This window comes from Carex rostrata, chromosome 4 (genome assembly GCF_964058835.1).
Source record: "Carex rostrata chromosome 4, lpCarRost1.2, whole genome shotgun sequence".
Lineage (NCBI taxonomy): Eukaryota > Viridiplantae > Streptophyta > Magnoliopsida > Poales > Cyperaceae > Carex > Carex rostrata.
The window spans coordinates 6,249,680-6,262,561 of record NC_135921.1 but is presented as its reverse complement, the minus strand read 5'-3'; the positions used below and the strand labels follow the sequence as shown (position 1 = coordinate 6,262,561).

At 34.8% G+C, this 12,882-nt stretch overlaps 2 protein-coding genes across 4 annotated transcripts in view; both read right to left on the bottom strand.

The window, feature by feature from the left end:
• Positions 1–12,584, bottom strand: part of LOC144552873 (F-box/FBD/LRR-repeat protein At1g13570-like) — a 43,668-nt gene extending 31,084 nt beyond the window's left edge. The window contains exons 1-4 of one of the 3 annotated variants that reach the window (XM_078300898.1): positions 12,466–12,584; positions 10,580–11,411; positions 10,301–10,453; positions 9,850–10,188 (exon numbers count right to left, since the gene is read on the bottom strand). In XM_078300898.1, the coding sequence (XP_078157024.1) occupies positions 9,892–10,188; positions 10,301–10,453; positions 10,580–11,392 (1,263 nt within the window). In that variant the 5' untranslated portion in view covers positions 11,393–11,411; positions 12,466–12,584 and the 3' untranslated portion in view covers positions 9,850–9,891. Of the gene's footprint in view, positions 1–9,771; positions 10,189–10,300; positions 10,454–10,579; positions 11,412–12,465 lie in introns of those variants that run through there. The other 2 variants (XM_078300897.1, XM_078300899.1) reach the window with 2 other exon arrangements.
• On the bottom strand, positions 852–7,558 carry LOC144553200 (uncharacterized). The gene is made up of 4 exons (XM_078301300.1): positions 5,860–7,558; positions 1,944–2,383; positions 1,260–1,415; positions 852–1,145 (listed from the first exon to the last, which is right to left on the bottom strand). Exons 1-4 carry the CDS (start codon positions 7,556–7,558, stop codon positions 852–854), a joined length of 2,589 nt encoding a protein of 862 aa, XP_078157426.1.
• Positions 12,585–12,882: the final 298 nt, after the last annotated feature.

Genomic DNA, 12,882 nt, shown 5'->3' with positions numbered 1-12,882 from the left:
AGGCCTTCCATAATTTACGTGGCCAAGCTTCCTAGTTCCCACAACAATTCATGTCAAGAGGCGCGCTCTGTCCGGTTCCCAGCATTTGCATTTGTTTGGTCCCACACGAGAATATTAAAAAGAGTCGCTAGGAGGAGGGGCTATAAAATAAGCGGGGTGCAGATTAAAATTCACTTGGCTGGTCCTCGAAGACTGGCAACCCGCTATTAGCGGGGTAAAAAATTAGCGGGTCCGTGGGGTTCAGACGGATCCGGATATATACGGATATCCGCTCCGTTTATACCCTTACGGAATTATCCGTATCCGTATCCGGGTTATTTTTCCATATCCAATAAATATCCGGATCCGTATCCGGTATTATCCGTATCCGTTTTAAATGGATTCGGAACGGATATCCGTCGGATAATCCGACTCCGTTTTCACCCCTAATTCCAGTTCATCCCACAAACATTATTTTGTTCATTATTCTTAATTCATATAACCTTTTTTGAGGGTTTGATCCTCTGGTGAAAATAAGTAATTGAAGAGTCCTGAACATACCTGAGGGGTCTATTTTAGATCAGATTGTCTATAAGATTATAACCGAGTTTTAATCATATATTAAGGCGCAAAGAAAAATCTCCTTCATATTTGTTTGTTTCTTCTAAAATTAATAACAGAGAATTTTCTTTTGCAGGCATAGAAATGAACAAGAAAAATCACAACTCCTCCAACTAAACATATGTTGATACCATTAGAGAGCTAATAGAAATACAAAAAAATAGTCGATTGATTGAAATCTTGCTGATCTATTTCATGCACTCAAAAAAGGACCAATAACAGCTTTCTTTTATATCATAATTCATAGGAAATCAGTAAACAAAGTCGACTTTTGCCATCTTCGATAACATTGGAAAGCTTGCTAGCTTCTTCATGACGGACCTGACATCATTTGAATCAACAACATTGCATTCCATTATAAGCAGCTTCTCTAACACAGGCGCAGTGCTCAGAAAGAATTTTGCAACATTTAGAGTTGACTCGAGATATTCAAAATTAAGTATCTTCACAATTTCAAGGCAGTTAAACAAGTCAGGTTCTATTCCTTCCACCTCCCAAAAAGATTGAGCAAGTGACGATGGATAGTCACGCACCTCTTTGTCAAGCTAGAAAAAAAATAAAAACACAATGAAAAATGAGATTGAATAGAAAGATAAATTAATTGTAGCAAACAAGATGGTACCAGATTGCCAATTTAATGATCAATTTGCTGGACGTACCAGTAAACAGAGCACCTTTAGGTTGGGGGCACTTTTGAACAAACAAAAAGCAGCTGCAACCTCTTTCTTATATGCAGAACAAAGGTCAATATGAAGCTTTGTCAATCGATAGAAGGGTACAGGGAGCGCTTCTGGTATGGGCCCCATCGCTACATACTAAAACAAGTCAAAGAATAGATTACCATTAACATGTAGGCCAAATACAAGCTATAGAGAACTTAAAAGGTGTAAATTAATCACCATTAAGGCAATTGATGGGAACTTTTCTCAAGTATGGATCTCTTACCGTAACAAAAGCAACGTGTAGTTCAAGTTCTTCAATCACAGAAAGGCTACCAAGAACTCACAAAATTTTACTCTTACAATCCTCACTTGGCAGACTGAAATTCATAAAACATCCAATATATATCAGGAGACTAATGTTTGCATAACTCAACTTAGGGGTTTCCAAACAGAGATCACCAAACTCCCCTCCAATGCTCAGCCATCTGAGTTCGTTGCATGGATGACAAGGCAACCATACTCAATAAGTCTAGATAGCTCCAAGCTTTCAAGTCAAGGACAACTTGAAATGAGTCTTGATACATTCCCAGTTAATTTGCACAAAAACAACCTTAGGGTGCGAAGAAACTTAAACCCTAGTAAAGAGCGAGGGACATGAATGGTGCTGCGAAATATATGCACATGTTCCAATGCAAGACAGGAGAAGAAGCTGGAAGGAATCATGCATCTTTTAACAGAATCCAATTCTATATAAAGATTCTTGATTCCATTTCTGGACAAGATAAGCATCCATCGACCAATTGCCTCTTTGCACTTGTGCCTACTGACGAGTTTAAATTGTAGAGTGGGGCCACTATGCAATAATAATACTAGATCAACCAGCCTAATTAGTTTTGACTGTGAACAATCTTCTATGAACACCAAATTTGGTATTGCCATCCACGCATTTTTCCATTTGGTTGATAGAAGGCTTGTCCTCACTGCCTCTTTAATTGGAAGTTTCATAAGAACTTCCTCTTTTATATTTGTGGGCAAGTTGCTGATATAATCGCTTTCTAAATCAAGATTAGTACTACCCAATTGGGGCTGAAAACTGTTCATGGCGTATGATCTTTTAAGACCTGTAAAAAGCATTGGTAAATTATTTAGCAATTATTAGAAAATAGAAAAAGCATAAGATTGAAACTGGGCAAGTGGTATAGAATAGCATGAGTTACTAAAGAAAGGTAGAGGGCATTTTTTTTAGGTTACAGATGATCACTGTAAATGTTATTATCACTCAAACATAATTCCAGGACAAAGTATTATTTGGTAACACAACAGATAGTTTATCGGATTACCAAAATAATTAATTTGCTCTCTATGGTTAGTAGGAAAATTCCAACCATACCCCCACCTGAATAGCTGTTTTCTTTAGAAATTTTGCAAGTCATTTACGGATTAGATAGTTATTTTTAGAAAAAGAACAACAGGGAAAGGGTAAACCGGAAAGTGGACATTAAATTTTGCCAATTCACATATTAGATTAACAACAGGAGAAACAATTACAAAATAAATAAAATATTTGTCAATGAGGATACATTTCTTTCCATAGTCCACAAAAAATATAGGATAAAAGGTTCATTACATTTCATTAAAGTCTATATTGGAGAAATAACAGCAAAGAAACTGATGGGGAACTGGAGAACAATGTCAAGTATTTCAATAATATTAAATTATTGATTTTTATTATTCTGCAAGATAGAAATGCTCACAACAGGTCCTTACACATAATACCCTGTCATATAATTATTAACTGATGCTAGTATTATAAAGGGATTGGTATATTTCTTTCTATTTCACTTGTGCTTGAAATTTTTAGGTGTTGGATCTGCTATTGAGTGGGGATCCTTAACATTTAGTTGTCAAACTGATAAATGGGTTCTTTCGATATGTTAAATAAGAGAAAAAATCTCTCTATTCTATCTATTGAATCAAACAAACCCAAAGTGACACAGAAACTCTACCTTAATTCCAAAATAATGTAAGCTGGGTGTGGATGCATAACAAAGGCACATTTCAAATTCCCAGCTACGAAACTAACTTATAGGAAAAAGGTAAATAATCATAAAAAAGCCAACTGTTAGATGCATTATTCCTATGCGTTCATCGCAAGAATCTAACAAAACATGAATTCTAGCAAAATTTGTGTCCAATGAGTTCTCTCATAGCGCAACAATCAGTTCATTGCAATTGCGAAACAAAGAAAAATAAAGAAAGAGTAGATACCGCAAGAATCTTCCTCCGTAAAAGACACAAACACATTATCGATTTAATAATCAATGAAATAGACGGATGGATAAATATAGTGTGTAGTTAATTAGTTACCCGAAGTAAGGAGAGAGTTAGAAGACGGAGACTTATGGTAGATCCAAAAGATGAGGAGGCGAGCAGGAGAGACGCTGAGAGGGAGAGGCAGGGGAGGGGAGATGGTGGATGGAGGGTTTTGTGATTTTGTCGATTCCAAAACAGAAGGGTGGCGCCTAAACCCTCTAAACCCTACTTACTTCAGGAGTCGTGTGGAAGCCAGCGAAGTGGGAGAATAAAAGAGTTATATTTGGTACGAATTTCGTCGAATGTATGTGGCGGTGGCACCAGTTCTAAAGGGAACTGGGATATTTCCACTGTTGATCAGGTCCGTCCATTAATCAAAGCTCACACGATTCATCATGCTCTATGTCACTGTGCGGGTCCTATCAGCCTATACAGGAAAAGTGGAAAACAAATTAAAACTTGCATTAAAACTTGCGATCATCTCGCTAAATAATTAAATATGCATGAGTTAATTATATTTCTTAAGTATTATTTAATTTAATATATTCCAAACAGTTGAATTGATACAACTTGATTTAGGGAAATGCATTGTTTTAATCAGTTGCAGGGAAATGCGTAGTTATTCTGATTTATTTTCTTTTCTTTTTTTTTCTTTTTTTTTGCGATGTAGAACCTTTGATAAAAAAATAATAATAAGGGCCCAGTAAAATATTATTCTCAAATGTACATAATTAATAATGATTAATAAGCCTCGAATCGGATTTTGTATTGTGAGAAACTTTTTGATAGACTTGAAGAGAAAAATAACTGTACTGAAACTAAAAGTTCCTAAAAAGCTTCAGAAATTGACGAAGTTTTTTTCATTATAGTTCTTAGAAGTTTTATTTTCCAAATGAGATTATTTATAATTACATAATTGGTTTTAAATTATTGCTTCTATGTTATTTAAATTAAATGTTTCTATTCTATTCAAAGACGTATTAATCATAAACTTTGCTTTAATTTATTATTAAATAAGGTTCATAATTACTTAAATTAATTTTTAAGTACTTACCACATTAATAATTCTAAAATAAAGATTAACCAAATATAATTTTTTACGAAAGATATACACGTTCAAATAATCTGAAGTTCATTTGTCAGTACTTTATACAAAATAATTACATATATATAGATGCCTGAGTGATAAGCATATGAAATTTCGTCGATTCGTTCACTATTGCTCTTTAATTGTTTACCATGTATTAATTATTTGCATAAATAGTTGCAAACTAATGTTTTCAACACAAATGTACTATATATATACCTTCTGGATTATAGTCAAGTGATTATGCAAATATATATTAACATTTTACATTAAAATTGAGTCCCCAATAATGAGACATCACATATTTACCCGAATGTATACAGTTGTTATGATAGTTAGTTAGTGCATAGATTTTACATCTTGTCACATCAAACTTGCTCTTGACGCACGGTTATATATATTAATTGTTCTCTCTGATACTGTCTCTTATATGTTATAAATTATAGATGTCATCTTAGAAAAAATTACTTTGTGCTATAAAATTAAGCACGGATAAAGAACTCAATTCAATGTTTTCCGTTAATTAATTATCATTATATCATAAAACTATTTTCGATCTAACTAGGATATGGTCATTATATAATTCCAAATAATACCTGATTTTAGTACATGTTGTCCCTTGAATTTCTCGAAATGTCACCTCCAATTCATTGCATGTGTTGGCGCTTCATTTCCTTTAGTTTGAGCAAGAGACGGTGAAAATGTAAGAATGGTTTGTTAGGGTTTTGGAAGTATTTTAGTACTGCTCTCCAAGTTAACTTGATTGTTATTATACGAAGTTTAGCTTTATTGGGATGTGAACTTTACCTATTTATTGTGTATTTTTGTTCTTTCAATTTTTACCGTTTTGCATATTTTTTTTTTAAAATACTATGTTGTTTTTTTTTTTGAATAAAAATGAGGGTCTTGCCCACATTTATATTAAACGAAAGGTTCCGTTACATAAGGGTGGTAACCACCAAAATAAAAAGCAATTGAGCTCAAAACAGTTGAGCTACAAAATAAATAAAAACTGAAAATATGAAAGAAGTAAATTGAAAACATCATAAAATAGATTTGAAAGAGAATAAAAGGTTGAATTTTGTGCGGTTGGTACCCTAGCTGTTGGTACCCTCAAAGCCATTGTCAGTATATCTCCTTAGCCAATTATTTATTTTAGTCCCTGATTTTCTTGATATTGTGTCTGTTGCCTCTAACCGAATTGCAGCTGCCATATGACCTCATCTTTGAGTTCTTCCACTTCTTTGTTGCAATCTCTAAAAATTCGTGAGCATCGTTCTCTCCATATGACGAATTGTGTTATTAGAAGGGTGCCTCTTTGAATTTTTGGGATCTTTGGGTTTGAAATTGCCTCTCTGTATGATATTGAATTATGTCTTGGTGTCATCCTGTCCGGGCTATGTATCAATACTGCATTGTATACCACTAATGAGAATATGCAGTCATCCATCAAGTGTGAGACGGATTCCAATGCCACTTTGCAGAGTATACATCTATTCACCAATGGCCATCCTCGTTTGTTTAGATTGTCTATAGTTAGCAATCTATTAAGTGACATCAACCATCCGAACACTTTCATTCGTGGAGGGATGTGCAGTTTCCAAACTTTGTGTGCTCGATTTGCTATCCTGGGAAAGTTTTTCATTGCTTGATAGGCACTCTTCACAGTGAAGAGTCCTGAATCCGTCCAGATCCATATTATGTCATCATGTGTGTTCGGCTGAAGGTTGAGTTGAGCCAGCAGTTGTTGTAGGGTCGTGAGTTCTGATAGCGCTATGTCGGACGTGATTAATCTGAAAAAATCAGTGAGTGCGGTTGCTGTCTTGACTTCTTGAAGACTGACATTTTGATCAATTGCATGTGAGTACAAATTCGGTAGACTTTGACAAAGGGGAGTGCCAGCCCACTTGTGATTCCAGAGTTGTATTTGTGCTCCGCTGCCTATCACGTGCGTGAATGACATCAGACAAAACTGAATCGATTTTTTGAGGGCTAAAGTGAATACGGGTGAGAGAGGTAGGCCATCATGGCCTATGTTTATTTGCATTATTGGCTTCCATAGTGTGTTTTGGGGTCGAGTCCATTGCCAATACCACTTGATCAGTAGAGCTTGGTTGAAGACTGCTAAATCCATAACACCTAAACCCCCAAAATCCTTCGGCGTGCATACTAAGTTCCAATTTGCTGGATTGATCTTAGTTTGGTTCAATGCCACTCCGTGCCATAAGAAAGATCGTCGTATCTTGTCTATATCTTTGATTACCCATTCTGGCAGCTTCAGACAAGACATGAAGTATGTCGGTAACGATGACAACACTGAATTTACGAGAACTATTCTTCTGGCAATGGATAAATGCTTTGCTGCCCAACCTCCTAATTTCTTGTTCATCCTTTGTAAAAGTGGCAGGTAAGCAGACTTTGGGAGTATTTTGTTCGATAAAGGAAGTTCGAGGTATGTAAATGGTAATGTTTCTAGTTTGCATCCTAAGACATTGGCGAGTTCTTGCTTGAGGAGCTGCGGCCCTTCTGAAATGAGGAGTTCGGATTTGGAGAGGTTAACAGATAAACCTGAGACTTGGTTGAACACCGTCAATACTATCTGCAACACTTGTAACTGTTGTACTTCTGGTTTGAGGAAGAACATCGCATCATCCGCATATAATAAACATGGGGTCATATCTCTGAAAGGTAGTCTCAGTTCTTCAGTGTATGCTAGGTTTTGAGTGTACCTTCCTAGGAAGTCGATTGCTAAGATGAATAGTAGTGGAGAAAGAGGGTCTCCTTGTCGCACCCCACGCTTTAAAGTGATTTTCCTATCCAGTAAACCGTTGATCATAATCTGAGATGTGCCTGCTAGTATGCAATGTTGAATCCAAGATAACCATTGGGTTGGCATTCCTTGTGCTCTCATAACTTTAATGATGAATTCCCAACTGACTGTGTCAAATGCTTTAGTGAAATCTGCCTTGAACAGTGATATTGGTAGTTTCCTCTCTCTTGCTATATGCAACAGGTGTTGTGCATATTTTTTTTCTTAAAAATACTATGTTGTTTCGATGCAATTTTTTTTTTAAAGTTAGATGACTGTTGCCGCTAATAAATTGATTAAATAAGAAAACGTATTTACAAAGTTTATATGTTTCGACTCAAAGTTAATTTGATAAAGGAACTTTTTAATGTGCAATAGATTATATCTAATGTTTCAATTTAAGTTGCGACTGATTTTGAAGAGAAATGCCCAAGTTTAGATTGTTTGAACGTTGAAGGCATGCTCAAACTCTGTTCATAGCTCATTTTTGGATGATCTTTGCTCGTTCTTAGGCGATAGAATATTTTTTAAAGTAAAAATTGAAGGTTAAGTCAATTAATTATTTAGTATTTACATGCAAAGGTGGTACTAGATTATTAAGTTATGAAAGTAAAAAAATGAAAATTAATCATATAAAATTTCTATGTTGAGTATAAGGGTAATTTTACAATATTCATAACGTTTTACTATAAACTATATAGAAAATCATGTATAAGCATAAAATTATTGAAAATTAATGGGATTAATTACTCATGCATTTTACTCTAAACTATGTAGAAAAACATGTATAAGCTTAAAATTTGAAAATGAAACGGGATCATCAATTGACTCCATTCTCTCTTACTAGATCCATCATTTCATACGGAAGCAATTATCTTTGTCACTAAACCATAAGTTGGATCTTGAGAAATCCCCTTTTTAAAATACATGTATAAATTAGTATTGACGAGATTGTTATTCTAATAAATTAGTTTTTGAATTTGTTTGCCTAATTCCGGAGAGGTCCATCTAAAAGACATTGTTATTCTAAAGAAAAGAAGAAGGCACCACACAAAAATATACTCCGGAGAGGTCCATCTAAAATAAAAGGCTGTAGAAGAAAAGAATACTATCATTGTACCAGATTCAAAATACATGCATCACAAGAAAGGGCAATTAGTTAAAACAAGCATTATTTTATTGGCACTATTAGCCTGGATAATTGTTCAACCATTTTTTGCTTCAAAGATTCGAGTTCTTATATCTACTGACATGTACCTAGCACATAAATTCAATCTTCTTTCTACACCTCTAAATTCATTTTTCCTCTACTTCTATATTTTCTTTCTTCCCTGCTTTCTTTTTTTTGGGGAGAGCCAAAGGATGTAGCTCCTGCTATCTTTAATCTTCTTACTAGCAATGCAATCTTTGACACAATACTTATTTGATTCGGAAAGGATTCTCTCTCTCTCTGTTTTTTTTTTTTTTTTTTACAAACCAAAACGTTTAATTTTATTTTATTCTAATCGGAGGTTGCCGAGTGAAACTCAAAAGAGGAATTAAAATATGTTTAACTTCAGCATATATATTTGAGTTTAGCATGACTGTTACAAACATGATTTATTAATTATTCTTGAAACAAATTACTTTTTGAGTGTTTGATCCACTCTGGTGATATAGAAGTAATGGGAGATTCAAAATTATCCGAGCAAGTCTATGTTAGATCAGAGAGTGATGCTTCTATGGACATAAGGACCTATTTATAAAATGAACACCCTTTTTATTTTCAAAGTTCAAACAGTCGATCCGAACCGTTCATCTTGTTCTCCATATTAATATGTGTTTGGAGGCCAAATTTTACATTTTTCTGAATTTTTTCACTATTTATTAAGATGGGTACAAAAAATATCAAATTCAGACCATTGAATTTTGTACCCGTCTTAATAAATAGTAAAAAAATTCAGAAAAATGTAAAATTTGGTCTCCAAGTACATATTAATATGGAGAACAAGATGAACGGTTCGGATCAACTGTTTGAACTTTGAAAATAAAAAGGGTGTTCATTTTACAAATAGGTTCTTATGTCCATAGAAGCCTTTGCCTAGATCAGATTGTCTTGATTAAAACTGAACAAGAAATGAGAAAGGGGAGGTAGCACAATTGGCTAGAAAAATGTCCTAAAGTTGTTATACCCAAAGATTGAGAATTCGATTCCCCCTCACAAATCTTGGTAGCTACTACCAAGTTTTCAAAAAAAAAAAAAAACAGAACAAGAAATTTAAACCACAACTTCTCCAACAAAATATATGTCAATAGTCAATACCACTGGAGCGCTAACAAAAGCTATACAAAATATATATAGTAGATTGTTTGAAATGTTGCTGAACTATTCCACGCACTAAAAAGGTACCTATATCAGCTTTCTTTTATATCATAGGAAATCACTCAACAAAGACAATTTCAGCCATCTTTGATAACCTTGGAAAACTCGCCAGCTGCTTCAAGAATGCCACGCTATCCTTTAAATCATCGAAGTAGCTTTCTTCTCTTATAACCAGCTTTTCTAACACAGGTGCAGCACAGAAGACGAATTTTGCAACATTTAGAATTGACGCAGGATATTCAAAATTAAGTATCTTCACAATTTCAAGGCAGTTAAACAAGTCAGATTCTATTCCTTTCACCTCCCAAAAAGATTGAGCAAGTGATGATGAAGGGTAACCCTCCTCTTCATGAAGCTGGAAAGAAAAGAAAAAAAAGATAAATACAATGAGAAAATGATACTGAATAGAAATATAAATTAATTGTACCAAACAAATAGCCAATTTGTGAACAGTTTCTTGGACGCACCCTGAAAGAGAGCACCTTTAAGTTGGGGGCACTTTTGAACAAACAACAAGCAACTGCAATCTCTTCCTTGTATGAAAAAAGGTCGATATGCAGCTTTTTCAATTGGTAGAAAGGTGACGGGAATGCTTCTGGTATAGGCCCCTTGGCAAAATACTAAAACAAGTCAAAGAATAGATTATCATTAATCTCTAGGCCAAATGCAAAACTATATAGAGATCATAAAAGGTGCGAATTAAACACCTTTAAGGTAATTGATGGGAACTTGTACGGATCACTTACTGAAATAATTTCAGAGCACAGTTGAAGTTCTTCAATCGCAGAAAGAATACCAAGAACTTGCAAAATATTACTCTTACAATCCTCGCTTGGCATTGTGAAATTCTGATAACAATCGAGAAAAATGTTCGCAAAAAGCAACTTGGGGGTTTCCAAACAGAGATCAACAAAACCCCCTGTGAAACTCAGCCATCTAAGGTTTGGTGCATGGATGACGAGGCGACCATACTCCACAATGCCATCCAGCTCCAAGCTCTCAAGTAAATGACAACTTGAAATGAGTTTTGCTACAGTAATCCCAGTTAAATTACATGAAAACAGCCTTAAAGTGCGAAGAAACTTAAAGCCCAGAAAAGATGGAGGAACATGTATGATGCTGTAATATAAAAGCACATCTTCCAATTCAATACAAGAGAAGAAGCTGGAAGGAATAATGCATTTTTCAACAAAACTCCCCAATTTTACATAAAGATTCTTAATTCCATTTCTGGACAAGATGAGCATCCAACGACCAATTGCCTCATTGCATGCATGTCTCCTGATGAGTTTAAATTGTAGAATTGGACCGTAATGCAGCGATAATACTATATCAACCAGCCTAATTAGCGTTGACTGTGAACAGTCTTCTGTGAAGACCAAATTTGGAATTAACATCCACGCATTTTTCCATTTGGTTGATAGAAGGCTTGTCCTGATCGCTTCTTTAATTGGAAGTTTCATAAGAACTTCCTCTTTTAAATTTTTGGGCAAGTTGCTGATATAATCTTGTTCTAAATCGAGATCAACACTGCACCTTCTGCGCTGAAAAATGTTCATGGTGTATTATCTTTGAGACCTATAAAAGTATTGGTAAATTCTTTAGCAATTATTAGAAAATAGCAAAAGTATAAGATTGAAACATGGCAAGTGGCATAGAATAGCAGCTGTTACTAAAGGAAGAGGGCATTTGGTTTGTGTTACCGATAATCACATGAAATTTTGTTATCGCTCAAACAGAATTCCAAGGCAGAATAATAATTTGGAATGATTTGCTTCCTAGTTTGGTAACACAACAGATAATTTATTGAATTAGGAAAATATTTAATTTGCAACCATACCTCCAACCGGATAGATGTTTTCTTGAGAAATTTTGCAAGTCATTCACAGCTTCGATAGTTATTTTCAGAAAAAGAACAGAGCGGAAATAGGAAACAGGAAAGTGGACAATAAATTTTGCCACAGTATTTCAATAATGTTAAATTATTTGATTTCTATTATTTTGCAAGATAGAAATGCTCACAACGGGTCCTTACACACATAATGCCCTGTCATATAATTATTAATTGATGCTATTATTATAAATGGATTGGAATATTTCTTTCTATTTCTTCTGCGCTTGGTATTATTAATTGATGCCCTGTCATATAATTGTTTTGGGCTAAAGGCTTTGTTGTTGTTGTTGTTTTTGTTATTGCATTTGCTATTGAGTGGGGATCCTTATTCCTTAAGAATAAATTCTAAAACGAAACGGCTTATCTTGATCCATTAAATAAGAGACACCATAATTCCAAAATAATGTAAGCAAAATGTGGATGCATAAGAAAGGCATATTTTAAATATCTATATACCAAATAAAAATATAAATGATTAAAAAACGCCAACTGGTAGATGCATTATTTGTATGTGTTCACCGCAAGAATCTAAGAAAACATGAATTCTAGCAAAATGTTTGTCCAATGAGTTCTCTCACAGCTTAACAATCAATTCATTGCAATCATGAAACAGAGCGAATAAAGAAAGAGTTAATACCGCAAGAAACTTCCTCCGCAAAAGATACAAATGCATCTATTAATTTCAATAATCAAGGAAATAGATAGAAGGATAAACAGAGAGATGAGTTAATTAGTTACCGAGACAAGAGTCAGAAAACGGAGACTAGTGGGAGATCCAAAGGAAGTGGAGGCGAGCAGGAGAGACGCTGAGAGGGAGAGGCAGTGGAGGGGAGGAAGGCGAGATCGTCGATCGTCGATCGTCGATCGTCGCTCGAGGGTTTTGTGAACAATTAAAACCCCTCTAAACCCTGCCTGTGCCTGATACGATTCGTCCAAGACAAACCGACAAGGCCTAGGCATGCATCATGTTCTATGTCACTGTGCGGTACAAATCTGTGCCGGGATATCTTTTATATAACACATCATCCTGTCTTATTACAGCGCTATCAGAATTATGTTTGATTCGGCGGAGTTAAAAATTAATAATTTGAGAATAATTCGAATATAATTCGGTATCATAGCAACAACAAAAAAAAATCATGTTTTTTTACATTT

Bases quoted from the DNA above. Each gene is read 5' to 3' on its own strand.
- LOC144553200 (XM_078301300.1), bottom strand. From the start codon at position 7,558: ATGCCAACCCAATGGTTATCTTGGATTCAACATTGCATACTAGCAGGC. The intron at 2,384-5,859 runs GTTAGAGGCAAC...TGCTTTTTACAG, and splicing joins CATATGGCAGCTGCAATTCG to GTCTTAAAAGATCATACGCC. The intron at 1,416-1,943 runs GTGCATATATTT...GACTTGTTTTAG, and splicing joins CCTGTCTTGCATTGGAACAT to TATGTAGCGATGGGGCCCAT.